General features: G+C 48.8%; 1 protein-coding gene across 7 annotated transcripts in view; it reads left to right on the top strand.

The window, feature by feature from the left end:
- MAP4 (microtubule associated protein 4) overlaps window positions 1-25925 on the top strand; it is a 220124-nt gene that overhangs the window by 176029 nt on the left and 18170 nt on the right. For 4 of the 7 annotated variants that reach the window (XM_054991273.1, XM_054991272.1, XM_054991270.1 and 1 more), the window contains exons 14-19: window positions 16119-16222; window positions 17420-17635; window positions 21446-21617; window positions 22521-22580; window positions 22689-23002; window positions 25261-25374. In XM_054991273.1, coding sequence (XP_054847248.1) covers window positions 16119-16222; window positions 17420-17635; window positions 21446-21617; window positions 22521-22580; window positions 22689-23002; window positions 25261-25374 — 980 coding nt within the window. The remainder of the gene's footprint in view (window positions 1-16118; window positions 16223-17419; window positions 17636-21445; window positions 21618-22520; window positions 22581-22688; window positions 23003-25260; window positions 25375-25925) is intronic. The other 3 variants (XM_054991276.1, XM_054991275.1, XM_054991274.1) reach the window with 1 other exon arrangement.

Genomic DNA, 25925 nt, shown 5'->3' with positions numbered 1-25925 from the left:
CTGGCGCTTGGGTCTCACGACACTGGTTCTGCCCAGCGCCTCATTGTCATCTTGCTCCTGTTGGTACTATAGAGGGTCAAGGGGAGTTTTGACTCCCAAGAGCTCATACCCTGGAAGTCTAGGTGGTCTTTAAGGTGCTCCAGGATCTGAATCTTGCTCTTCTGCTACAGGCCAACATGGCTACTCACCTGAAACTATCTCCATTGGCTACCTGTCAGTTACTGGGTTCAATTCAAGGTACTGCTTATCGCATACAGAGCCCTTCGTGGCCTCAGATCCTCGGACCTGCAGGACCTCCTCACCAGTTACGCTTTGCACGGCAGCTTTGCTCGTGTGAGTAAAGCTTTCTGCACATGAGTAAGAATGATAGCTGCCCGTACATGCGCACCCTCTGTGGCGGCTCCCCCCTTGCGGGACGGCCCGCCCGAGGAGGTCAGGAAGGCCCTTCTGTCATTCTGCAGGCTGCGTGAAACAGGATTGTTCAGCAGGGCGTTTGTCCAAAGGCAGATAAGGCTGTAGCATAATGGAATGGGGGGTGCTTTTTTAAAGGGACCTTTTTAAAAGTCTACTCCGCTGTTTGCTGTATTTATCATCTTTCGTAATCCTCTTCCCCTGCCCCGCCCCCTTTTTTGCATCGTTTGACATCTCGTGTCTGGCGCTTCATTTTCATCCGTTGTAATTTTATAATCCTCGTCCCATTGCATTTTTTGTTAGGAAGCCTTACACTGCGTAATTTACCTTGTCTGAGCAAGAAAGGTGGGTGGTAAATAAATAAGTTAATTAATTACATAGCCTCAGGTCCTCCTCACTTGTAAAATGTGGGTGGCAGTTTCTCCTTGTGGTTGCAAGGATGGACGATGCAGATGGTGTGGGTCACTGGAAATAAGATTTCTGCGCTCAAAAGAGACCGCGTGAGGGGCCTCTAAGGCCTCTTCTCAGTGGCTGGCAGAAGGACCGCGCAGGGACAAGCGATCCGCTCCAGCAAGCATTGCTTCACAGCCTCCTTTGTTACAGGCTCAAGGCGACACTCACGTCTGCTGTTTGTGGATCATAAGGAGGTAACGACAGCCTGCACTAGCAAGCGGGGGGTGGGTGGGAGGGGGGCAGAGGATCCTGGCTCCACTGCCTAGCTCTTAACACTGGTCCAAGCACCCCTTCAAGCCCTCATCACTCCTCTTAGCAAGGCATGTGTGTACCCCCTGGCCCTGGGGGGGAGGGGGGGCTAAACAAAGAGCCCCTCAGCATGTGTCAGGTGGCTGCACGTGCCCCTTCTCTCACACTTGAGCCACTCCTACTGTGAGCCCAGAGGCTCAGGGGTGGCCTCAATGGCATCCGACCTGCAGCCTGTTGAGCTGCTGGGGACATCTGCTCTGAAAGCTGCCGGTGGTCGGCCAGCTCTTTCTGACCACAAGAACCCACAAGCAGGGATGTTGTTGGCTTTGTTGCTTTCCGTGCCAAACAGGCATTATTTGCCCCAGCAGCCTAGCCTGCCTGAGTGCTAAAGGAGAGGGGTTATTTATTGTTTCTGGGCCATATTGAGTCATAGGAAGTGTACACAGTGGGCAGCTTAAGTGGTTATTGTAGTTGCCTGGTTGCTTAGGTAGTAGTGGTGGCGGTGGTTGTCTTTGTCTTTCAAGGTAAAAATTGGGCTTGTATGGATTTTTCAAAACAGGATCAGCTTTGTCACAGGCTCATAATTTAAGAAAATGAGGGTTATGAATGGAGGAGGAGATGATATTGGGGAAGAGGGCCTGGAAAGAGGGGGGGGGGGCGTTGTCTGGTGGAGATGCTGCTGCATCAGGTGGCTGTTCCATAGGAATAGGTTAGAGAGAGCCAGGGAAAGATGAGGGGACGTAGGCGGTGGCAAGTGGGCGGAAGCATCACTGCTGGAAATACAGAATTCATCAAGGGAGCTCTGTTGTGAGCTAGAGGACCGACCCTGTTTGGCACCTTTGGAACCCGCAGGGAAATGGTAGCTAATGCAAGGAACCAGCTACAGCAGATCGTAGAGGGCACGAGTAACGTGGGCATCAGATAAATCAGACGGAGGAGGATTATAGAGTGGAAGAGCATCTCTCTGTCAGAAGCAGAGTACAGAGAAGCGATATTTGGGGTGTCTCCTCCATGCTGGGGGAGGCTCGCAGTGCCTGCTGCTTGCTGTGGCCGGTGGCGTGCCGGTGCTGCCCCCTCCCCCCAACACACACAGGTTCATTGAACTGAAATGTGCTTAATAAAGCTGAAAGGCATTTCTTGGCTCTTTGTGTCTGGCCATTAAACATGGATTTCAACTTCTGCCTCACCTTATTTTTTCAGGTCCAGGTGGGCTGCAATCTCTCTCTCATATGTTATCCTCAGCAGCTGTGCGAAGCATGCCATTGATTTAAGACTGGTTGATTCTCTAGACACAGGCAGGACCCTCCATGTTATGGAATCAAAGTTTACTTCTGAAGCAGCGGGAGACCCTGTGGAATGGGCATGGTGTGTTCTTATGTGAGCCGTTGAACATACAAGACATTTCTTTGCTGATGGTGGCATTCAGATGGCGGAATGCTCCTCTAGACAAAAAATCCATGCAAGGAGGCAGCTAGCAGGAATCTAGGCTGGAATCAGTCTTCCTGACATGCCAGTTTTTACGTTGGCTTTGAAGAGCATTCCATTGCTTGAGCCACCATATGACATGACAAAGCTCAGACACAGGCTGTGACGATCTCAGGGTCCTATTGCTCTTAATCCCTGTCCTTTGAACTTCCTCTACTGTTTGCACACCATTTGTTCTCGTTAGCTTTTTACTTCATTTATGCCCTGCCTTTCTCCCTAGTGGAGACCTAAAGTGGCTTACATTGCTCTCTTCTTCTCCGTTTTATCCTCACAACAACCCTGCCAGGTAGATTAGGTGGGCCCAAGGTCGCCCAGTGAGTTTCCATGGCAGTGTGGGAATTCGAACCTAGGTCTCCCAGATTCTAGTCTGACACTCTAACCACTACACCACACTAGCCATTCAAGTATGACCAAAGCTTATTCAGCAAGGGGTTGTCCTGTTCCTGGTATATGATATTTTGTTCCTGTTGTGCAAAATTATGTTGCTGAAGTCTCATTTTGTTCCACCTCTGCATGTCGTGTACACAGCCCAGGATCATCCTGCTCTGCTTTTCCAAGCACGTTCCCTCCCCAGCGGATATGCCCTCCAATATGCAGGTGGCTGTGTAGGGGTCCGGTATAGGCTGCGATCAGAATCTCAGTTGCCTCTCTGTCTTTGTGCAGGAAATGCTAAGCTTTTCGTCTCCTTTGAAGCAGACTGGGAACCATACAGGCGTGGTTTCTCTGTAGGCAGGGAATTCTAAAACAAGCATCGGTGACGGTTCCCCCTGCAACCCCTTCGAGTCCCCATTAATAATGGGAATGTTGTAGTGAACAATCCAAAAGGGGTGTGTGTGAGTGTGTGCGTGTGTACATCGGCATTGCAGAAAGGGAATTATGCCATTTAGGCAACTCGGTCGTGATTGGGACGGCCCAGGCTCCTCTGGGTCTCTTATCTTCCTGCATTTGCCATCGCCTCCAGTGGGACTGAGTCTGGCTTCTAGCCATGCTATAGCTGCTTGGCAGTTATCCCACAAAAAGAGTGTGCTTGTCACCCACGAGAACACATTCCCCGTTGCTAGGAGTGACTTCTTCCGTGGTGGGGCTCTGCTGTTTCCACTTCTTACGCTGTTTACAGGTTTACGTGGGCCGTAGGTAAGGGGTCATCCATGCTGTTTTACTCCTGAGACATGGGAAAAGAAGGCATTGCCACCGAGACCATACAGAGCGCTTTCTTTTAGCATTGCCTAACTACAGGCACCTGAGATTAGGGCGAAGGCTATCAAACCAGAGCAGCTCCTGTCATTACAAAGTCTGTGCCTGTAGATCATCGCAGCAGAGATTCCTGCTGCTAGCACCGGCTATACTTGCAGCAGAGGGGGTTGGCCGCTCAAGCTGGCAAAGCCTCCCTGCTGTCAAGGCCGACCATGTCCAGGGTAGCTGTCAGCCCCATTCATTACTGTTCGCTTAATTTAGTATTGCTTAACGTTCCTGAGTGCATCGCTTCTTTTTTTTCCAGTGGGGCAAAATTTACTTTACAGATTACTGTGAGAGTTCTCTTGAGAATCTAGCCCCTGAGAAGCCTGTAAGCAGGACAGGAAGGCAGTGGCCGCCCCTGCTTGCCCCCCGCCCCAAGCCTTGCAGCTTCTACTTGACCGTCATGGAAGAGAGTCCTTGGTTTACATGAACCTGTGGATTTTTCTGTTCCTTTTAAAAGCTATCCTTACTTAACGAGCATTATGTGAGTGAGTTCCGTAAGTTAATTGGAAATTGCTTCCGGCCACTTTCCATCTCTCTTGCTGTGATGCCCTGTGTATGCACCCTCTGCAGCTCTTTGGGAGGAGCTCCGGCTGGCAGAATATGGAAGGGGAAGCCAGCGGGTGAGACGGCAGGTGTGTGCGCTTAGAGACAGCATCCCTCTCCTGCATTCTTCTGGTATCTGACAAAAGTTGCAAACTCCTTTGAGGCTGGCTTCTTAAAAGTAAGATTTATTTGAACCAATAATGACAGTTTGGTAAATTTCACAACATTGCTATCATAGGATGTCTATTGTAATTGCAAAAAAAAAATTAATTCTTTTTAATGCTCCTAAACTTAGAAACAGGTGATACTACATAGCTTTGCTTCTAAAAGAAAGCAAATATTGCCCTACCTGAGTTCCATGCCAAATGGAGTCATGTGGAGCAGCCTAATTAGGCTATGCAAATTATACACATTAACTTCTGCATAATCCCACGTCCCCTCTGTATAGGGAAAAGCGAACAAGTACTCAGTCTTGGTTGTCCCCTTCTGCCACTTGATGGGGTTCAGCAAGCAGTACCCCATAATGTGAGGTTTGCTTTCACGTCAACAAGGCCCTGATGGAGCTTGCCAGACAAGAAGGTCACCACCGTGACTCTCATTTTTAGCCATTAACTCGATGGATGGACTAGGCAAGCTGCTCTCAGCTGGGAGGCAGAGGTCACCAGGCTGACCTGCCTTAAGGCAGTGGCTAAAACAATCAGATCTGAAGTCCTCTGAGTGTCCCAACACGGCAGGAATGCACGGCTATATTTCAGCGTCTTTGAAAGCTCGGTATTTTTCTGGTGCCAAATCTTCTCTCTTTGCACAGCGATTGAAAGACCCAGGGATGGGTCCTGTGTGGTGATGATGTGGCTTGCTGGATCCCCTGAAGACCGTTTTCTTGCTTTTTTGCTTTGGAGTTTAGTCTCAAATGGTGCTCTGAGCAAAGAGGTGGCTGAAGAGAGTGGGAGCCGGTGGCTGCCCACCTGTTTATTTTATATGCAACTTCTAGCATGCAAAGCATCTTCATGATATCTTTTCACCTGCAGACCTGGGGAGGGATGATTTTAACAGGGAGGCTGCTGGAGGGGAAACGGGAAGCCCCTTGTTCCATAGCTGCGTTGGGGGGGGGGGGGTGCTGCATGCAGTTGACCCTCATGTGGCATTTGGCCCACAGTCCTTCACAGCCCTTGAGGGAGATGGTTCCATCTATACCGATGGAGGGCTGGGTGTGGAGCGGGCGCACGGACTGGTTCCTCTGCTTCGTGTGACAGTCTGCATATCCTTCCTCGGGCAACTGATGATATTTTCATTTTGGCTCCCCTGTGAATTGTTAAATCCGCTTTCTGCTGGTTGCATAAGGGGCTGAGACCCCACACAAATGCCACAGAGCAGGTTGAAACTCTCCAAATCTAGAGCGATGTGAATAAGTCGAGACATCCTCGCTGCTTTATGCTAAGTGAACATGTGCTGCGTGCCAGATCAAATGCTTAGCAGTTCTCTATTTGGGTCACGCAAAAGAGTGCAATTTCTGGATGTTTGGGGAAAAGCGGTGATTATTACCCAAACCCTGTCAATTTATTTTACAATATAAAAGTGTTGTGGTTGCAGCCGTAAAGGCTTTGAATACCAGCCGTGTCGAATTTGCCACACCCTTTCATGTTAAGCCAGTTCTTTTTCCTGCCTTATTGCTTCTCTTTGCTCTCCAAATGTCTTCGATGATTTGGTTTAAAAGGAGAGTAAAGGTGGCCATTCCCACACAGTTTAATCCGTTGCTCTAGAGGATTAGCGTCAGTGGCAGAAAATCCATTATGAGAATTATGAACCTATTTCAACGAAGGATAGTTCCGTTCAGCTTAGGAAGCCTGAGCATCCCTTGCAGGGGTACCGGCCCCGTTCACACACAAGCACCAGGGTGATGCGCCAAAGATGGTGGTGTCTGAGCAGGTGAAACTGATCTCCTGCAAGAGCCTGAAGCGGGAGTGAGTGGGAGGGCTGGAATTAAGCACCGATAAGATGCTGGTCTCAACTGCTCGCTGCGAACGGGTCACTGTGAAGTAGTGGTAGCAAACCAGTTCCTCCAGTCCAAGACGGTCTTCCAACAGGGTGGAAGGGCAGCGTTTTTTCTCCATAGCCCAAATGGCGTAAGTCACAGCTGACTGTAGATCTTGACTAGACTCTTGCCAGGACCAAAGGGAATTACAGCAGTCACTTCAAAAAAACAGAGAGCAAGAGAGGCTTGCCTCTTTGGCTGTTTGTGAATCGTATAGTTCCAAATGTTGCAAGAGCGAGCTTTTGGTTTACACAGAACCATGTTTCAAAGCAGAAACTCCTACTAAGCTGTCGGTTGTAACATCAGTAACAGCACTTTTTGTAGAAAAACTGAGTGATGCTTGAACAGAAGATGTGATAATTGGATTATGAATGTCTTTCCTTATTGCGGGATAAAGTTTAAGGCTTTCCAAGCAACGAGGCACCAGATTTTTTTAGTAAGAGCTAAGAGAAAAATCGGGGAATGGGGGAGAGAGAGAGAGACCTTTGCATTTCTGTTACGTAGGGCCAAGACTCCCCTTATAAATAAGAGGAGGTGTTGCACAACAGTCCCCTTGGCACACCAGCCCAACGGAAGACAGCCAATTTGTATTCAGTTCAATGGTGCTGCTTGCCCTGACCTGGAAAGCCCAGGTGAGCCTGATGTCGTCAGATCTCAGAAGCTAAGCAGGGTCGGCCTTGGTTAGTCATTGGATGGGATACTTCCAACAAAGACCAGGGTTGCAGAGGCAGGCAATGGCAAACCCCCTCTCTCTTAGACTCTTGCCATGAAAAACACCACCAGGGGTCTCCATAAGGCAGCGATGACTTGAGGGCACTCTCCGCCGCCACAGATGGTGCTGCTTAGTGGACAGAAGGTTTGGAGCCTTGTCTGACTGCCAGCCCAGTTACCATTCAGTATTCAGTTGCGGAACCCAAGTGTTAGATACTGAAGTGGTCAGAACAAGAGACGGTCAAATTCTGCAACTGCTTGGAGCGGCGTTTCTTTGATTGTGTGTGTCCTGCTGGGATGGACGTTTTGCCACATACAGCCTGCTTCCGTTTAATTTTTAGAAGCATGGATGCGGGGGGGGTCGGGGGTTGGCGGGGTCGGCCATTCTCCTCTCCCTTCCTAAAACTTACTTTAAATGTGTTACTGGCAAGGAAAGCACCCTCCCATGGAAATCTGCACTTGCGTGGCATGTCATTGGTACTGGGCTGCTACTCAGGCAAAGCTGCTGTAGCATAGCAGTTAAATGGCTGGGTTGCGAATCAGCTCTCTGCTAGTTTGACTCCCACTCCTGCCATGAGCTCAGCAGGTGCCCTTGGGTGAGCCACTCCTCTCAGCCCAGCTCCCTAGCTGTATTGTGGAGATGATAGTAACACTGACTTTGTTCATCGCTCTTAGCGTGACACTAATCTGTCCAGAAGTGCAGCATATAAATACACTGTGGTTATTATTATTAAAGTAACTATATGGCACAAGTACTCATCCAGTTTCAATGCGATGCTGTGCTGGTCCTGCATGTGAGCTCTTCTACCTTACCAACGTCATAATTGAATCCGGCCTAAGAATCTGTCTTGGGAAACCTCCGTCACGTCGCTCGCTCCTCTCTTTTCACTTCATACTAGACCTGCAGGTGATTGACAGATGCTCAGAGCAGGGGAGATGTATGTAGAGTAAAATCACATTAAACGATCTTTTAATGTCAACTATTCATATGAGGTTATAAAACAACATTTTTTTAAAAAAAACCCTAGAACTTTTTGAGCCTAATTGGTTCAGCATCTGGAGCTAGCTTTCCCTTTCTGATACGCATCTTGTCATTCATGTAACAGCTTCTTTTTCCAGAGAAGGTGAGCTGCTTAGATCCTTGTTTCTACAACACAAATTTGCTGTTTAAACTTCCAGATTTGTCTTGTTCTTCATCTCTTCTCAGTAGCATGCAAGACCGCAGAGTGCCTGTTACCAGAGGGACTAGTGATTTAATCTCCTCCTTCAGAACTCTTGCATCTTGCAGGGGTAGCTGTTTGTACTTCCGCGTGCATTTCTGCTCTCTTCCTGCCACCATGGTGTTTCTAGCCCAAAGACTGAGAATTTTGAGAGATGTCATTGAGAAGAAATGCAGCAAGAGAGAACGGGCTTTTGTCTTTGTTGCACCAATCCAGCTTGTTAGATATGACTGCTCCTTGCCGTGAACATCCCTGTGTAGCTCCAGAAATGTTCTTCCATTCCCTGGAGACATGGATCCTTTGGTCTTTTGAAAGCTGTTAATGCTGGGTGTTAGCAAGCCACATGGTTCTTTGTCCTGTCACTTGGGGCCAGGTTGCCTGAAGCAATTCAGCTACATTTGTTGGCTTGGTAGTGTGCCATATTTGTGCCAGCCACAACACATCTGGCTTTTCTATTTTTGCTTGTTGCCCATGGTTAAAACTGTTGATTTTCATGACATTTACATGAATTGGCTGCCCTTCAAGGGAAAAAGGGACAACCCTCTGGCATCCTCAAGCCCATACATTTGTGATATGCATTCTTTCTATGAAGCCTTTTGTAGAATATGCCCTACTTCATCAAATCTATTGCACTTGTTGCAACAGACTGATAGAGCTGTTCTTCTGAAATTCTTTTTTGAAAAAATGGCAGTGTCTAGGCTAAATTATCTAGGGGGGAAACTGCCACCATGCTCAGAACTTGAGGGCCACATCAAAGGAAAGGTGCAGACTTTGCATTTCCATGCTGTTCTGAAGCTGTTGTCAGATAAGCCTCCAGCTTCTCTGCCATGTGTCAAGTGTTTCTTGCTTGAGTAATATGCCTCTGAGTACATGCAGAGTAAAACTTGTTTTCTGTTGCGCTGCTAACGGCTTATCTCGCAGGCAAGGGGTTTTGATTAGGAGTTCCTGGCAAGCCTGGGAACTCGGCCTTGAATTCCACGCAGAGACTGCACCAAGCTACCCAGAGACTGAACTGAGCTCCTCTCTCCCTTCTTCCCAGGCTCTGTGGGCCAAAAATCCTAACGGACTTTCTTTCCCACTGGAGGCAGGGACATCCACCTATAATTAACCTTGCCTTACTACCTTTAGGCATTCCAGCCAATTCCACTGCCGTAGTCTCTTGATACTGGTAATTTTCTTTAATAAAAATAACTTTAGCTCATACACCTGAGTGATGCAGTGAAGTGTTTGGGGGAGTACCTGGCAAGACCTGACAGCTGTCGCTCTCCAAAGTAAAACTATGTATTGGCCCTGGGTAAAACTAGAGGAAATGCAAAGGAGAGGGGATTGGGGAACTGACCTAGTCAGGGCTGCTGTTTATTCCAACTGTGTATAGGAATCCGTAGACGGCTTCTGCGATGCAGCTTGTCATCCTTAGCCTGGTTTATGAGAGCTGAAGTCTATAGGACAGGCCCAGTGGTTGGCGAGTCGGGGCTGGAGAGGAAAGCTGTTGAAAGGACGCCAAAGGGGAATCTTCCGGCTGCCCTAAGCCGTCTTCCTTGTAGCTTCAGTATTCCTGGCAGATACCTGTTAGTTTTCTCGTTGGAATCTCTGAGGAAGACGACACGGAATCCCCACTACGCTGTGTCTTCTTGTTCTCTCTCTGAGCTGTTCTTAAATTGAGAGGTCCAACCCTGTCTTTAACCCAAAATGTGTTGCTTCGTAGTTTCAAATCTATTTGGAAACTGCCGCTTCGTTGGCCCTGAAACGTTTTCCTCCCCTCTGTGCTAAGCAAAGGAAAATTCACTGAATCTCGTTTTTCATATCTTTAAATCTCTCTTCTTTCCTCTTCCTAATTTTGTTGGTTCAAGTTATTAGAGTTCTGAAATGTGGTACTGGGCTGCTTTTCATATTTCCAGAATTGTTAGACTGGGGCGGGGGAGATAGATGGGGAAACCATGTACGCAAATGCATATGAAAAACGAGGTCGCTCTTGTTCGCAATAAACTTACCCCTCAATTGACAAGTGACAATATCAGTTATCTTTTTTTGTATTAGAAGGCAGGAGAAGAAAGGTGGTAAGAACTAAGTAAGAGCCCTGCTGGGTCAGATCAGTAGTCCATCTAGTCCAGAATCCACTTTCACGGAACAGCCAGCCAGTTGTCCGGAAGGGTCAGAGAAGCTGGGCGTAGAGGCTGAGGCCTTCCCTTGACGCTGCCTCCGAGCACTGGCATTCAGAGTTTATTGCCTCTGCATATGGAAGACACCATGGCTAGTAGCATTGATGGACTGGCCCTCCATTTGTTTGTTTAATCCCCTTTTAAGGCTGTCCCTGCTTACGAGCATCCCTGCGTCCACTGGCATTGAATCCCACAGTTAAAATATTGGTTGGCTGACAAATTACTTCTTTTTGCCCATCCAGTATCTGTTGCTTGTCAGCTTCATTGAGTGCCCTTGAGTTCTAATATTTTAGAACACAGATTCTAAATTCTCTATCCATTTTGCCCACTCCATGTATAATTTTATAAACCTGTGTCATCTCTGCCCCCCCCCTTCCCGGTCATCTTTTTTCTAAATGGAAACCCCCCGGCCTCGTTAGCCTTTCCTCATAGAAAATATGTTCCAGCCCCTTCATCATTTTGGTTGTCTCATCCCCATTTTTTCCAGCTCCCCATTATCCTTTGCTAAGTATAGCAACCAGCACTGTACGCAGTATTCTAATGAGGACGCATCACAGATCTATATAGGAGGATTACATTATCACCAGTTTATTTTCATTCCCTTTTCTGATAATCTCCAACAGGGATTTTGTCCTTTTCACTATTGCCAAACACAGACTCAACATTTTCAGTGAGCTGTCCACTACGACCCTGAGATCTCTCTCTCTGCCTCCACCAGGTAATATCAAACCAGTGCTACTGTACAAATTTGTGCAACTTCGTCTACTTCAAGCTCTCTCCTGTGTGTGTCCCCCGCCCCCGCTGGATCAGTGGCACTGAGCATTGAGACACATGGGGGGCAACCCATGTGTGAGTGCAATTTTCACAGAGATGTCCTTGAAATACCTTCTGGGGAGGGGGCTGTGGAGGCTGCTCTGGCAGCCTGAAAAATTGTCTTCATGAATCTTTGTAAACTAATGAACAAACCTGATTAAGATTTGGCAGTAGTTCTCCCCTCCCCTAATATTTCTTGGGCAAGGGGAGAGAAGGGAAATGTTCACACACTGGCAGTCTGTGCAGTATTACTAAGAAGAATGCCATGTAATTAAATGTTGAATGAAAGCAAATGTTTGCTGATGAGCATGGTGGGTGGTTAATTAAATGAAAGGGGAAGGGAGAGAGCAAAACAAACCCTCCCTTTGCTACCTTGGTATCTCAGCAGCCTGAAGAAGGAGCAGCCCATGCTTTTTTCTCTCAGTTGCCCCCAAAAGATCCACCTTAAATGGAAGCACCTCCGTACTAAACACGTTCTAATTAATCACAAGGTTATGGCTCTGTCCCACAGTGCGGTTCCCAGTGAGGTTCGGTTGCCGCAGTCTCACCTCCCAGAACAAAGAACCGGTAAAGCTGGGCAGTTGGTGCTGCTCCTTAATCGGATACCTGAACGTGCTTTTGCCGAGCGTTCCGTGATGCTTTCACGGCTGGTTGTGCTGTGGGCCACCAGTGAAGCAGGAATGCTCCAGGACCCTTTGTGATGTCACGTGAGATGCGAGTCTCAGATCATTACACGGCTCAGCATTGTGCAGCAGCAATGTTGCAAGGAATTACGAGGCATGCTTCTCTGGGTGGAGGCAGCTGTTTGGAGCGGTGCAATGTCCTGGTGGATCCTTGGTGGGGTGGGAAGAGGTAGGAATTGACATGGGCGGAGACTTGGGGGGTGGGATAGAATCTGGTGGTAATGGAGGCGGTGTCTTGACATCGTCGTGTGAGGCCAGAAGCAGCAAAGGTGTTAGCAACATGGTGTGAAGAAGTCTTGTATCGCCCATTTGCATATTTTCCCTCCTTCCATTCATTGCCTCTTTGGATAGAAACAGAGGCTTAAGTTTGGGTCACTTTCATTCAAATTCCTACAGAACCATGAAATTCACTGCAGCTACCATCTTTCAATCTAACTTATGTCATAGGGTTGTTAGAATAAAATCCCAGGGGTAGGAAGGGGCTCAGAACAAGGCCATGTCACTTTGAGCTGCTTGAAAAAAGGACAGAATCGGGTTGTCCCCTGTCGCCTTTATTATTTAATCTATGCATAAAGGTCTTAGCGGTCAAGGTTAGGTAGGCAGCATAAACAAATCACTGAATGTTAGAATACTGGAGAGGCTCCTTTTCAGACTTGGTTGAGTCACTGAGATATTTTGGTCTGATCTCAGGATCTAAAGTTAATCTAACTGAAGCTGTCCTTGTTGTGGGAGTAAATATAAAGAAGGGAACAAAGTAGATATAGCTGAGATACAGGTTCAGAATGGCTATCTTAAGATAGACCAAATTTAAAATCTCTGGAATAGGCCAGATTGTAGCTTTGAAAATGAAAACACTACCAAAATGGCCTGTTTACTGAATGACAATTAGATCTGGCATAGGAAATCTCAAATCAAACTTGGGTGAAAATCTGTAATGATATCTTTGAGCACTTCCATTAATATTGGAATAAGAGAAAATGGCCTGAAGCTCTTGTGTAGATGATGCAAGTCCACCAGACAGAGCGTTCAAAATGACGGAAACTGGTCTCCGATCTCTTTTGGCTCCCAGGCAGAACAATCACTGATGCATAGATGGCGGAATTGCCCCACAGCGAAAAAATACTGGCCACGTCATCTGTCAGATCATCAGTACGTCTTTGAAGCAGAATGCATTGATTTTGTTTAGTCGGATAGAGGAAAATTTGGAACGGGGACATGAATACTTTGTTCCGGAACCTGATAGTGACAGCAAGAGAGGGTGCAGAAAGCAAGACCTTCAGAGGGAAGGTGGCTCAGAAAATGTTATTTCAGCACGTTGATGGGCGAAATTACAATAACTCAGCACTTAAGGGAAAAGAAGACTCTTAGGCGTGCTGAAAGATAGAAGCTTTTTATTGTCTTCTGGAATGAGATAAAGCTAAAGAAAAATGTCAAATTAGAAATGCTGTGCGTGTAGATATTGCTCTGGGAATGTTTATTACAGAGTGTGTGCGTGCGCACATGCTGTTTTGGTTACATTTATAATTTTAAGCTTTCTGTGTATTTTTTGCTTTGATATTTTGCGTTTTTGCAATTATAAAAGGAGAAAGGGTTGCATTCTACAGTGTCATCAATTGGTCTTGAATGAAAAGGCTGTGTTCTCAGTAGGGAGCGTCAGGGGTCGAGGGCTGTGCTTGGATAAAGAATCTTAACTATCCCATCAAATGCAGTTACCAAGTGGCTGAATTAGCAGGAACGCTGATTGAATAGTACTGCAGAAAAAGTGATTTCTTGTTCCTGCTGAGTGGAGCGACAATGGGTGCCCTTGAACAGGAGATGTGGAGGGCAGGAAAAGCTTGGCTCCTCTGTTAAGTGCCAGGGCTAGTCTTGAGGGGGTGTTCTGTGCGCTGCGTGTGTATTTGTGGGCAGAGTTGGCCCTGCCACCTGGTCCCTTCTCGGTGGGCTATCTTGCTTATTAAATGGGCAAAAGGCAGCCCTGAGCCATCAAGGCCTCACTTAATCTGGCCAGTGGCTTTTGCTCCTGAGCACGTTTCTGTTCCGATGCAGATCCTGCCCTTGGAGTGGAATAAATTGTGTTCTGCCAGTGGTCGAAGGAAACTCTGAGATGCATTAATAACTCAGTTGGTTGCAAGGCAGCATGAAGGCCTTAAATATCCCTGTTAAGTTTCACCTCCGTTTTTCATCTGCTAGCGGTAGGCAGGTTGTCTGATTAAGAATTGGCGGGGGAGGCAGATGGGGAGGACCTACGAGCCTAGCCTTGAAAGATGAGCCAGAAGAGACCCAGTTCACAGGCCTCACCAGCACCCCTAGCTGAGCAAAAGCAGGAGCCAGTTCTGATCCAAGCCCAACTTATGTGGGAGCCACTGCTGCCCAGCTCCTTCCTGCAACACGTGAAATGCGCCAGAATTGCTTGAGCAGACACCCGGGTGTGGCTCCTTCTCTTGGAAGAAGCCGCATCCAGGGCGGAATCATGTCGCCCGCTATTTCTGACTTTACTGTGCCAACACGGGAAGCAGCCGTGCCGCTCCAACTTCCAGACCTCTTATCTAATGTTAACATGGGCTCCAAAGTTTCTGAAGCATTTCTTTGTGGTCACGTGTGCTGTGACAATCCGGTCAGAGTCAGGCAGCTGAGCCGTCTCCAGAGGCGAGGTGTCTTCAGTTCAGAGCGGGTATCTTGTCCCACAGTCAGGCGCTGCCTCTCCTCCTCCTCCTCCTCTGGGCAGGATCAAGTGCCTGTCCCAGGTGCTTTCCCAGTCATGCCGTGGCTCAAGCAGCTTTGGGAGGAGGGAAGCCTTTCGGTGTTGCCGTGGCGGTGCTCCCCTTCCAGGGTTCCCCTTCTCTTCAGCTGTATTAAATTTCTAACCATCACTGCTTTCCCAAACTTTTTTCCCTTTGGTGCCGCCAAGCTCTTGTTACGGAGGGCATGTAATTCAGGGTTTCCCACCCTGAGAGTCCCAACCCAGAAGTGGGTTGCAAAGCCTGTGACAGTGGGTCCAAGACTTCCGTGGTTTTACTGATTTATACATGCTCTGTTTTGAAAAAAATGAAACCAAGTATTTGGACTCATGGGTCACCTTACCAAAAATGCTGGGAAGCGCGGCATTGGTACCAGTTGAAGGAACCAAGATGGGCTACAAGGTCAGATCAGAGCTCCTTGCAAGAACTTGGCTCCTCTACCAGGGGCCTCAGCTTTCCAGGAGTTGGATCCAAACGACATTTTGCAGTGGCAGAACGGAGCTTTCCTGTCTCCCACTGCAGCCCATCGCTCTCCACAAAATACAGCTCCTGGGGCGTAGGAGACCCTTTGGGAGGGCGTGGGGGGGTCTGCAGCAGGAAAGGGGAATCAGTGAAAATTGCCAGTTTATCCAGGATCCAACTGGGGTTCACCGAGGGTCCATTCAGACTGAATTTCGGAATGGAAGAGCTGCACGTTCCCTTGGATTCGGCCTCAATGCACAGCCACCCCAAAGGGCCTTTATGTGCATTTAGGAGAGCGTCTTGAATGGGTGGCTGCCTTTAGCTGGCTTGAGGGAAGGGGGCTGTGGTTGAGGATGGCGTCTTGCATTCCATAGGGGATGGTGGGTGTTGGGAGTTTCTTGGTGGGCCCCGCACGCACCACCTCGGAAGTTTGCATCTGTGTCGGTTGTCGTGTGTGATAGTTCTCCGTGTCTGCTTTGCCATGGTTCATTGATATGCCTGTGCCACTGCCACACCCGCCGTGCTGCTTTCACGCTGCTTGTTCCATGGAGAGCAGCTTGGTTGGGGCAGAGGCACTAACAAAAAAGCGGAGAGCAGAGGAGGGACACAGTTGGGCTCAGTTCTTGACATCGAGGCCAGGGTTGTTCTTGCATGTCAGGTGCGAAAAGAGGTGGCCACTGTTTGTGGTGCACAGGTGGCCATTTCTTGGCTGAGCTTGGCTGCAGGAAGTTTGCTTTCCGGCCATTCTAAAATGCAGCAAGTAGCACATAGAAGCCTCCCATTGGGTGGGGGGCTTTTGAGTCCCACTAATTGGAAAAATTGGCGCCCGTGTTGCCTTACTGTCTTCCTTGGCCTGTTGCACAAGGTGTGTTAACGGGACTGTTCTGAGTGTTTTCTCCCCCCTTCTTTGCTTTGGTCAGCAAAACCAGAAGAGACAAAGGCCGTTTCTGAGGAACTGACAGCAAACGACATTGCCGCCCCTCCCAAAAAGGAGCTTCCGCCAAGCCCTGAGAAGAAAACTAAGGTAGGGGTCAGAGTCACCTGTGTTTGTGTTACCCTGGAACATTTTACAGCAGTCGAGCGCTTGCTTTCTTCCCCCATTCCATCCCTCTTTAGCTGCTTAAGCCAATTATACGTTCTGTTCTCTGAGTGGACTCTCAGTTCTCTCCTTACCACAAATTCACGGCTGTGTATTGCAAGGCTGTAACTTGGTTTTAGCCCCACTCCCCTTTTCAAGCCCACTCCCCTTTTCAAGTCTGATAATACCTGCTTTAGGTGTGATCCTGACAGAGCTCACAAATTGAAATTCCTCTCAAATTTTGTGACAAAGTACTAATTTCTGACCCTGTTCTTGGTGTCTGGACTAATTAGCAACCAACAGGTCTGGAGTGAAGCAGGTGATTTTTTTTTGTACCCAATCAAAGCCAGAATGAAGGGCATCTTAAACCGTCACTGTAGGATTTTGTCCTTGGGCAAAAGTCTCGTGTGTTTAGTGAGCATTATGGTAAGAAGTCACAGCTTCTGGGGGATATACTCTGAATTCCCATTGTGCAATAAAAATCACAAACTTCATATTTTGGAGAAAAAAATTAAGAAAAGTTAGAATTTTTACGTAAAGGAATTTTTAAAAATATAAATGCTGTGAATTGAGGTTGTTTCTCCCCTCCCTTTACAGACAGTAATTGAACTGACTGGGAACCTGCCAGCACCTCTAAAGGCTACTGCAAGCCACGCTCTGCGTAGTGATTCTATTAATAATGATAAATAACGTTCGATTTATATACCGCCCTTCAGGACACCTTAATGCCCCCTCAGAGCAGTTTATAAAGTATGTCATTATTATCCCCGCAACAACAAACAACCTGTGAGGTGGGTGGGGCTGAGAGAGCTCTGAGAGAGCTGTGAGTGACCCAAGTTCACCCAGCTGGCTTCAAGTGGAGGAGTGGGGAATTGAACCCGGTTTGATTACTTGCCTTGTCGCCGCTCCCAGGTGACATTCCCAGAGGACGGGCCTCTCCTCCCGCTGCCCTTGGTGTCCCTTCTTGTCTCGTGCTCAGAGAACCGAACACTGCCGTTGTTGTTTTTTCTTATGAATGGGCTTGTTTTCGTTCACATATTTTGCTGCTTAATGTTTTGTTCACAATGGGCTTCTTTCTTTTTTTTTTGTTACGTGTGTGTATTGTCCATTTTCTGCTTGGTTTTTGTGCGTTTTGACATAAAGCCTTCAGCCTCTACTCCAGCCAAGCCTGCTGCAGCGAAAACCAAGCCTGTGTCGGCTGCCGCTGCCCCTGCTAAGCGGCCGGCTTCCACCACACCTGGCCAAAACAAAAAAGCCACCAGCCCTACTGCAGGTCCGGCTGCAGCCACCACCCCTAAACGCCCCGTGACCAGCACCACACGACCCTCCACCTTAACTCCTAAAGACGCTAAACCAAAGGTAAGGAATGTTGCACTGTGGCAGGGAGTTCCAAAGGGTGTTTCTAGGGAGTGTCTTGTGGCCTTGGAGTCAGGTTAGCCTTGGAACATTCATCAGCAAATGGCCATCTCCTCTTGCTGCCTTTTTATGGACCCCGTATAAACCAGCAAAAGGACCGTGGTGTTTAAAGCTAGTGTAATACCCAAGTATCACCATGCTAAGCTGAATTTCAAAGTATTTATATTATCTCCACATATAATTATGTATACAGTTATATTTGCATTTACATTAGTACACAATTTCTTAGCTAAATAATACAGACAAATACAGAGGTAGTTGGAGTCTCTAATGGGCGTCTGTTTTTCTTCCAATTCCTTGACGAGAGCGTCCAGCTCCCCAGCGACACAGGCCACCGGTATGCGCTCGTTTTCATGTGCTTCCTCAGGTCGCTTATCTTATGGGAATGCCTTTTTGATCCAAAGTCTTTGAATCTTTGGCCGTTACAGAAGGGAACAGGCAGTTGCCTTCGTTTTTTGAGGAATATTCCTAAGGAGAGCAAATTGCTGTCAGGAGACAAAATTCAAAGGCTTTGGTTCAAAAAGATATTCTCATTAGATAAATGCAGAATGCCACCCCCAGCCACCTATGGACTCCCCCCCCCCAATTTTCCCCATAGGGAACAATGGAGATTGGTGGTGGATAGGGGTGCCTTCTTTGGGGGGCCCGAAGTCCAATATTTCTGAAACTTGGTCTTGAGAGGAGGGTGAGGAGAGGGTCCCTTGCAGGTTTGGTGCATTTTGCTTGCAAAATCCAACCCCCCGCCCCCGCCACTAGCAACGGAGGCTGTTTCCCCTTGGCGTTCCTGAGGAAAGACTGCTTCCGCACGACTCGAAGCTTACCGAAGCATTCCGAAGTGTTTCAGTAAGCTTTGCTTTGGCCTTCCTGAACCACTTCAGCAATGCTGAGGCCGGTTCAGGAGTGCCGAAACATCCTGTGTGTAACCTGAAGCGCACCTCCCTACTGGCCGCTATATTTCTTCATGAAAGATGCCTTCAACTGCTGGGTGATGGACAGGATCTCTGGCTTTTCTGGGCATAAAGGTGAAAGGGAGTGAGATGCTTTACCTGGAGAATTTCTGCCGCCACGCAGCTGAAAGCAAGGGAGCCGTGCCAGGGGAAAGTTTTGCCATTCAGTGATAAGTGATGCATCCCTTTGGTGCTGAGAGTCTCTTGACTCGCATCAGCTTTGGCAAGTATTAGAAGGCACACCAGGGTCCATGCTACAAGTCAGCATGTACAGCTGTATCACTGTAGCATTTGAGAAAAATCAGATTTTAAAACATGAACCATCATAACATTGCACCAGGACTACTGGCTGGGCTTGTGTGCCCTTCCTGTGTGTTAACTTTATTATTAATACGAATACATCACCATTCATAGCATTCTACAGAGGAATAACAAAGTCAAGTTCCTATCCCAGCAAGGAACTTAATTTAAAATTTGGCATAAGGAAGCAGCAAATGGGGGCAAGGGTACCGGGAGCAGGATATACATTTAGCTCAGCATCCTCGGGCTTATTGCCAGTGCCGGATGTGTGCTAAGGAGGCAAGCCAGAGGCTCAAAGAAGAGGGGAGTTTCGAAGGCAGGGGGAGAGGACAACTTCACATAGGTGTTTGGGGAGCGTGGTGGGCCAGGAGGGAGAAAAGGCAGGATTGTTTGAGGAGGGAGAGAGCAGGAGATCTTAGCTAGCCTAAGCAGCTGCTAGAAAGTCATTCGGATATCCAGCTGAGATAAAGGCTGATTTGCATGACTTTTCATGAGTCGGGATATGGGTGGCAATAACCTAGGCTGCCGCCTCTTGTGGTGACCTCTCACCTGCTGAACTTTAAACTGGCATTGTGACCCCGGCCCTGGTTGGTTTCCTCCTGCCCTTGATCTGGGGGAGGGGGGTAAAGAGCAAAATCGGGGGAGGGCGGGTTGCCTGAGCATATGCTGCTGATCCTTGTGCTTTCCTGTAAATACTTCTCTTGGGGAGTAACCGTAGGACCAGTCCCGGTGACTAGGTTTTGCTTATCGAAATTCTGACACTCTTTGTAATTGGGGTGTGTATTTCTCAACCAAATGGGCAATGAGCCTAGAAGCGCTCTGAATCTTACCCAGAAAGAGCTGTTGAATCCAGAAATATGTCAACAACTATAAATCCGGACATTGTGATTAGAGTCAGATTTTAATATCATGAGTGAGAATGAAATCTGCAAAATAAATACCACCTCCCCCCGCCCGCCCGCCCCCCCAGTATTCCTAGGTTTGATGCCTTCCTGGCAAAGGAATTTCCCCCTCTTTCCCCACTGCTGTCAGCTGTTCGTAAATGGATTGATCATTGCTTGTGTCCCAGATGGTCTTGGACAAATGCTATCTAAGCCTGGAGAGCAATTTTCTTTCTTCTCCCTGTAATTAAAGAACTCCCTTTTGGCAGATGACAACAGTGATGGCATGAATGATTTGAGGGAATGGAGAGCTCAGTACGAGAGCCCAGGAGTTTTAACAACAACAACAACAACAAATCAGCATTTTGCGCATGTGTCCGTGGATGTGGTGCCTGTTGGGTCATTGCTCCGTGACTGAACTGTGAAGTTTGGTAGACTTCAGGATAGAGCTCTGACCTCCCTCCTCGTGGGTTCTGTGAAGTCCCAGTCTCTAGTCAAGGAGGGAGACCGTGGCTGGGGGGCGGAACCCATCATTGTCATGCTGAAGGTTCCAGGTTCCATCTCTGACAGATCTAAAGGGGACAAGGTCCGAGGGGGGGGGGTTGTGACCCTGGAGAGCTAATGCCAGGGTAGACAGTACTCAGTGGGATGAACCACTGGTCTGACTCATCATAAGTTCGTACAGATGTAACCACAGAGGTGTCGCAGAGAGGGACTTGCCCATCAATATTCTTCCACTTGCTCTCTTGTAAAACTTCTCTCGAACACCCGACCTTTTATTTCAGGGTACTTCCAAAACATGATAAAAATGATGCTTGCATTTGACCATTAAAATGCTAATTGAGTTGTCACTGGCTGTCAAATTAAGGACAGTAAAAGGGGAGGCAGATAATTACACCGATTACAAAATCTGCCATGTCCTGCCCAACGGCGGTCCAGTTCCGCTGCTCTCCCTTTTTCTCCCCTCGCCCCCCACTGCGAATGCAATAGACTTTCAGCAGAGATCCTGATTCATAATAACTACCTGTGGCCTGAGCAGTTTGAATGCCTGTTAGTCCGAGAGGTGTGCCTTGACAGCACATGACTAGAGGGAGGCCTTGAGCCACATGGCTCAGTTGGGAAGCGGGGGAGAGCTGGGAGGGGGGTTGTCCCTGCTCCTAAATGAGGATTATTCCATGTGTATGAAGTGGATTCTTGGGGGACTTGACACTTGGGGCCCCTTCCTCTGGTGACTACATTTGAAAGGACCAGGTGCCTAGAAAGTTTGGGGCATTCCACCATATTTGGCCTGTTAGTCAACAGATACCTCAACCCAACATGAAACGCATATTTGATGAGGATCTCCCTGACTAAACCACGTGGCTTCACTTCAGTCTGCTTCACTACTGAAGGAACAGCCGGGGATGCCTGTCTGTGTCAGTGACAGGCTTCACGTACACCCACGGGATCTAGGAAGAATGGGAAGCTTTGGCAGGTGCCGGAAAGGGTGCTGGAGTGTCTGCGCAAGAGATGGTGCTGGCCCTTGTGGGACAAAGCCTGCTGTTTGATTTAAGGCCGTTGTTTGTTTAGGAGAAGGGTTTTTCCCTCCAAGAGCGGTGGTTGAATTAGGTCCTTTCTGTTACTAGGGGTCAGATGCAAAGAGTGTGGAGAAGCGAACCTCCCCTTCAAAGCCACTGTCCGCTACCACCCCTCGGTCTAGTGTGAAAAGCAGCCCTGCCACACCTAGGCCAACGACGGGCACAAATGCAGCAGCCGGCCCCAGGAGCGCAGCCACTTCTCCCCCCAAGAGGCCCTCGAGTGAGTATCTCCCTGCCTGGGGCATGCTGGGAAAAGGGCTCTGTAACCGGGGCGGGGCGGGGCAAGGTGTCCTTTCACCTGGAAGTATGGCGCAATCAGCCCCACTAAAATGTGAACTAATGTTGGAGGGTACATCCTCGCCCTGGGATCAGCTTCCCGTGTGCACACTGCCGCGCGTGCTGCTTGTGGTAGAAATGACAAATTGTGCAGCTCCACATCCACAGGTGGATGCAGGTTAGACAGAGTGTAGTGAAACAAGGTGAGCCTTTTCCAGAAGAGCTTTCCCATTTCACTGCTACGCCTGTACCTTTGGCAGGCAAGCGGAGCAAAACGCAAGCGAATGAAAGCAAATAAGCCAGGAAATTGCCATTCCCTCTCCGTCTGTGTGGGATGCGTTTAGGCACAGAACTCACCCCTGCTCTCTTGGCGGCCTGCCAGAGCCAAGCTGCTATTAGCATTATGGAGTCTAATCCAGCAAAGAAGACTTAACAACAGAACTGTTCTTTGATGTCTTCTCTTCAACTTATCCCAGCACTAACTCTCTGTGTCTTCTGTTCAGGCAGACTATACATATTCTTGGTTGAGTATGTGAATGTCACGTTCTTTGTTCCTATTGAAGAGAACGCCAAACTTCTTTGCAGGCTCTTGGGCAGGCTTAGCTGGAAGTGGAGCAGGGCCTTAAGGGGAGAGCGGCGGCCACATGGGGGATTCTGCAGTCAGCGTTTGCCCGGCACCCTCTGGGAAGTCTTTCGGAGGCTCTAGCAGTGCTCCCGCAGCTTAAGCTCCCTGCCAGGGAAGGAGGCCTGCATGTAGACTGCCAAGGCAAGGGTGCTGAGAGCGCAGCTGGCCAGCCTCAGGAAAACAGCGCAGAGCCTCACCTCGTTCTTTTTCATGTCTCAACAGCCATCAAGACGGATACAAAGCTTGCCGATGCCAAGAAGACCACTGCAAAGTCACCATCGGGTAAGCGGCTGCCTCCCCGCCCTGCTCGCCAGACACGGAAGAAAGAGCACCCTGGTGTGGAGCGCCTGCTGCCTCCTCTACTGACTGCCCTGTTTTCCTCCTTTGCAGCTGACCTGAGCCGCCCCAAGAGTGCCCCTGCCTCCACCACTGCCAAGATCAGCGCTACCACCCCGACAGCTGCCTCCTCTGCTCTGCCCGGAGCTGCTACTAACCGGCCCAAGCCAACTGCACCCAGACTTTCCGGGACGGCGAGCACAATGGCGGACTCCAAGAAGGCATCCACACTAAAAGCCGCACCCAAAACCAGCCCCGCTTCCAAGCCCTCTCGGCCTCCGACCAGTGCATCCGTTCCTGACCTGAAGAACATCCGTTCCAAGATTGGGTCCACAGATAACATCAAGCACCAGCCTGGCGGAGGAAAGGTAAATACTGTTCCGCAGGCAAGATCCAGAACTGTTTGCCTGTGCTACTGTGGAAGTGCTTCTGAGCGCCTGTGCGCCGGTGTCCTTCGATCGCTTTAGTTCTCATGACGACATTGAGATGGCTCTGATGCTTCCGATGAGGAAGCGCAGGCTGCGAGAGAGCCCTTCCTTAGGAGGGGAGGGCCTTTTATGCAGCCGCTTTCTTGTGGCGCCCCCTGTTGGTGGCTGCCAGCCTCTGCGTGTTCAGCACTTCCCGGGGCTTTCAGCACCAGCATCTCTCGGGGGGGGGGGGGTGCACCAGTCGTTGCCAGAGGAGATCCAGGCTTGTGCCTGGCACACTTCCACCCACTCAAACCTGGTCACCTTTTCACTTGGACAGGCCTCAGGAGCAGCCCCTTGTTTTACTGCAGAGAGGCACTTTTGTTGTCAAGGCCTTCTCTGTGTGACCTGAAACCGGCCCTGGGTCTCTCTCAGCTGTGACCAGCTTAGCGTTTTGAGCAAAGGAGGGCTTAGTTGGGCTAACCGTAGGCTTGTTTATACATTTGGTTGCCTCCAGAGAACAGGTCCATCCTTGAACTTCTCAGTCCATAAGCAAATTATTTGTTGGATATCTAGAGCTCTTCCCATCTCAAAGGATGAAGGGAGATGATAAGCAATTCCCATTTTAAAAAAAAATGTTCACACTTCACAGGTATTCCGAGCCTCACACATGAAAGAACACCAACAGTCCTTGGCAACACCAAAGGCCCTTCAGATCTCCTCTCTTTTATCCCAGGATAAGTCATCCTGCCTGCATCAGCAGGGAGGCTATAGAGACTCATCCCTGGAATAAGAGAGAGATGCATTGGTGCAGGACTGACCCAGGGTATTCAGCAAAGTTCGGGGGGGCGAAACATCCCAACAATTCGTGCTTACATGGAGGGGGACGTGGACCAGCATCTTGAAAACTGAGATGGGAAATCCAGTTTGTTTGTTCCCACGCTAGTTAACGTGGTGCAGCCCACAGGGAGATTCATACTTCCCTGGCTTGACTGGGCAAGGACAGTGCTGTGCTCCTGTGCAGCGCATGTTCTGTATCAGTGAGGCTTGCACAGAAGAGTATCCTCAAGGGGTTGGGTGGTTCATTACAGAGCCACCACCTTTTCCTGCATATTCAGCAAACGATTGTCCCTCTGTCTGTGGTGTGGGCCGCAAGGACAGCAGCAGCAGGAACAAAACTCAGGAGACAAACTGCAGGCATGTCCGTAGGGCTATTGGTGGGAGCTGGGGCTGAAGGGCATGGCCCCAAAATGGATGCCTCCCATTTTAGCAGTTGGGAGATGTCTTTTAATGCACTCCAGTTCTGCAGGCTGCTGATCTTATTCCACTCAGCCATTTGTTTCTAATTTTCCTGTCCTTATGATGCATTAGAAATCAGCAAGGGTGGAGTTCTTGGGCCAGGTTGCCTTCTCTTTGGAGGACATTGCTTAAACGAATAGGAGGGAAACACCTCCGTTGTGTAATTGCCTTGGTGTAGGACATCAGGGGAGAAAAGCTTCTGGTGTTGCATGCTTTTTTTTTGGTTTTTTTAATAAACCGTGCAGATAGTTACTGGGTGCTTTCGAGCTACTCCAGAAACAGATTCTCATTTTGAACCAATGACCGTTTGCAGAATGGGGAGGGGGCATACTTGGATCAAGAAAACAGAGCATGTAGGTTCGAGGAGGGCAAAAACATGCACTAGTTTGGAAGACCAGAAGTGGCAAGATGCCTGGTGAGCTTTCCAGCTCCAGATTTTACATGTGGTTTCGCCCCTAGAAGTTCTCTAGAATGCTTTCTGAGCTTGGCTGGGACCAGAATCTGGGGGGGGGGGTGCTTCCAGGCAGAGCCCCCCTCAGCGCTGGTGGCAAACTCCGTGGCCGGCCCTGCTGCAGCAGGAGGGTCTGGGTGTGTCCAGGCACAGTCTCGGGCGAGGGATGCTGCTGGCACTGCTGCATCATTGGGCGGGGGGGTGTCCAAAGCCGCACATGGAGTCCATGACAAACGGGGGTGAGGGCTTGAACCCAGGTCTCCCGGCTCTTCACCCCTTTGCCCCTTGCTCTGTGTTTCTCCTACCTTGGGTATAAGACGTCACCTTTGCAAAGATGCCCCTCTGGTTTAACAGGGCTATGTGAACACTCCAGGTGTTGGTTTGACATCCATACTCCTTTCCCATCATTGCTTTTTTTATTTTTTAATTCTCATGATGTAAAAGTCACCCTCCATTTGTCTCCATTTAGGCAAAAGTAGAGAGAAAGGCAGAGTCAGCTGGGGCTGCCCGAAAGCCTGAACTCAATGCAGTATCTAAAACGGCTGTTACAAAAGAGGGGCCCCAAAAGCAGCCCAATGGGAAAGTGAGTTTTATTTCAGCCTTCTATGACTTGGGAGAGAAAAGGACCGACTCTGTGACTTATTTTTCCTCTGCCCCTGTTTGGGTCACTTTCCCTTCTCTCTTAACTCTCACACTTCCTTCTTCTTCTTCTTCTTCTTCTTGTCCCTGCTCTTGGACCCCTTCCTTTGCACGCATCTTCCTGTGTGTATGTCCCGTTCCACTGTCGATGAAGTTCGTGGGGTGAGATGAGTCCCCACCCCTCTTTCTTTTTTCTGATAAGAAGCTGTGGCAGGAGGGGCCACGGAAGTGACCTTCTCTGTTTTCAGGAGGGGATAAATAGCTGAGGTCAGCCTTCCCGCCCAGAAAAGGTCGGGGAGCTCCCTTCAACTTCCCAAGCCCCGAAGAACCAAATTTCTTCTCTCTTGCCTGCCCCATGTCCCTTGGCAGCTTTCAGTTGCTATATTTCTCCCATCGAGCTTTTTCACAAGATATTTAAGAACTTTGTTTTTAAATGCAAAGGGACATTTAAACTTTGTATCGTATGCACACTTGGATTGAGACTTGAGGGTCTAG

Source organism: Eublepharis macularius, chromosome 11, assembly GCF_028583425.1.
Source record: "Eublepharis macularius isolate TG4126 chromosome 11, MPM_Emac_v1.0, whole genome shotgun sequence".
In the NCBI taxonomy this organism is placed as follows: Eukaryota; Metazoa; Chordata; class Lepidosauria; order Squamata; family Eublepharidae; genus Eublepharis; species Eublepharis macularius.
This window is presented reverse-complemented; position numbering and strand designations above follow the sequence as displayed.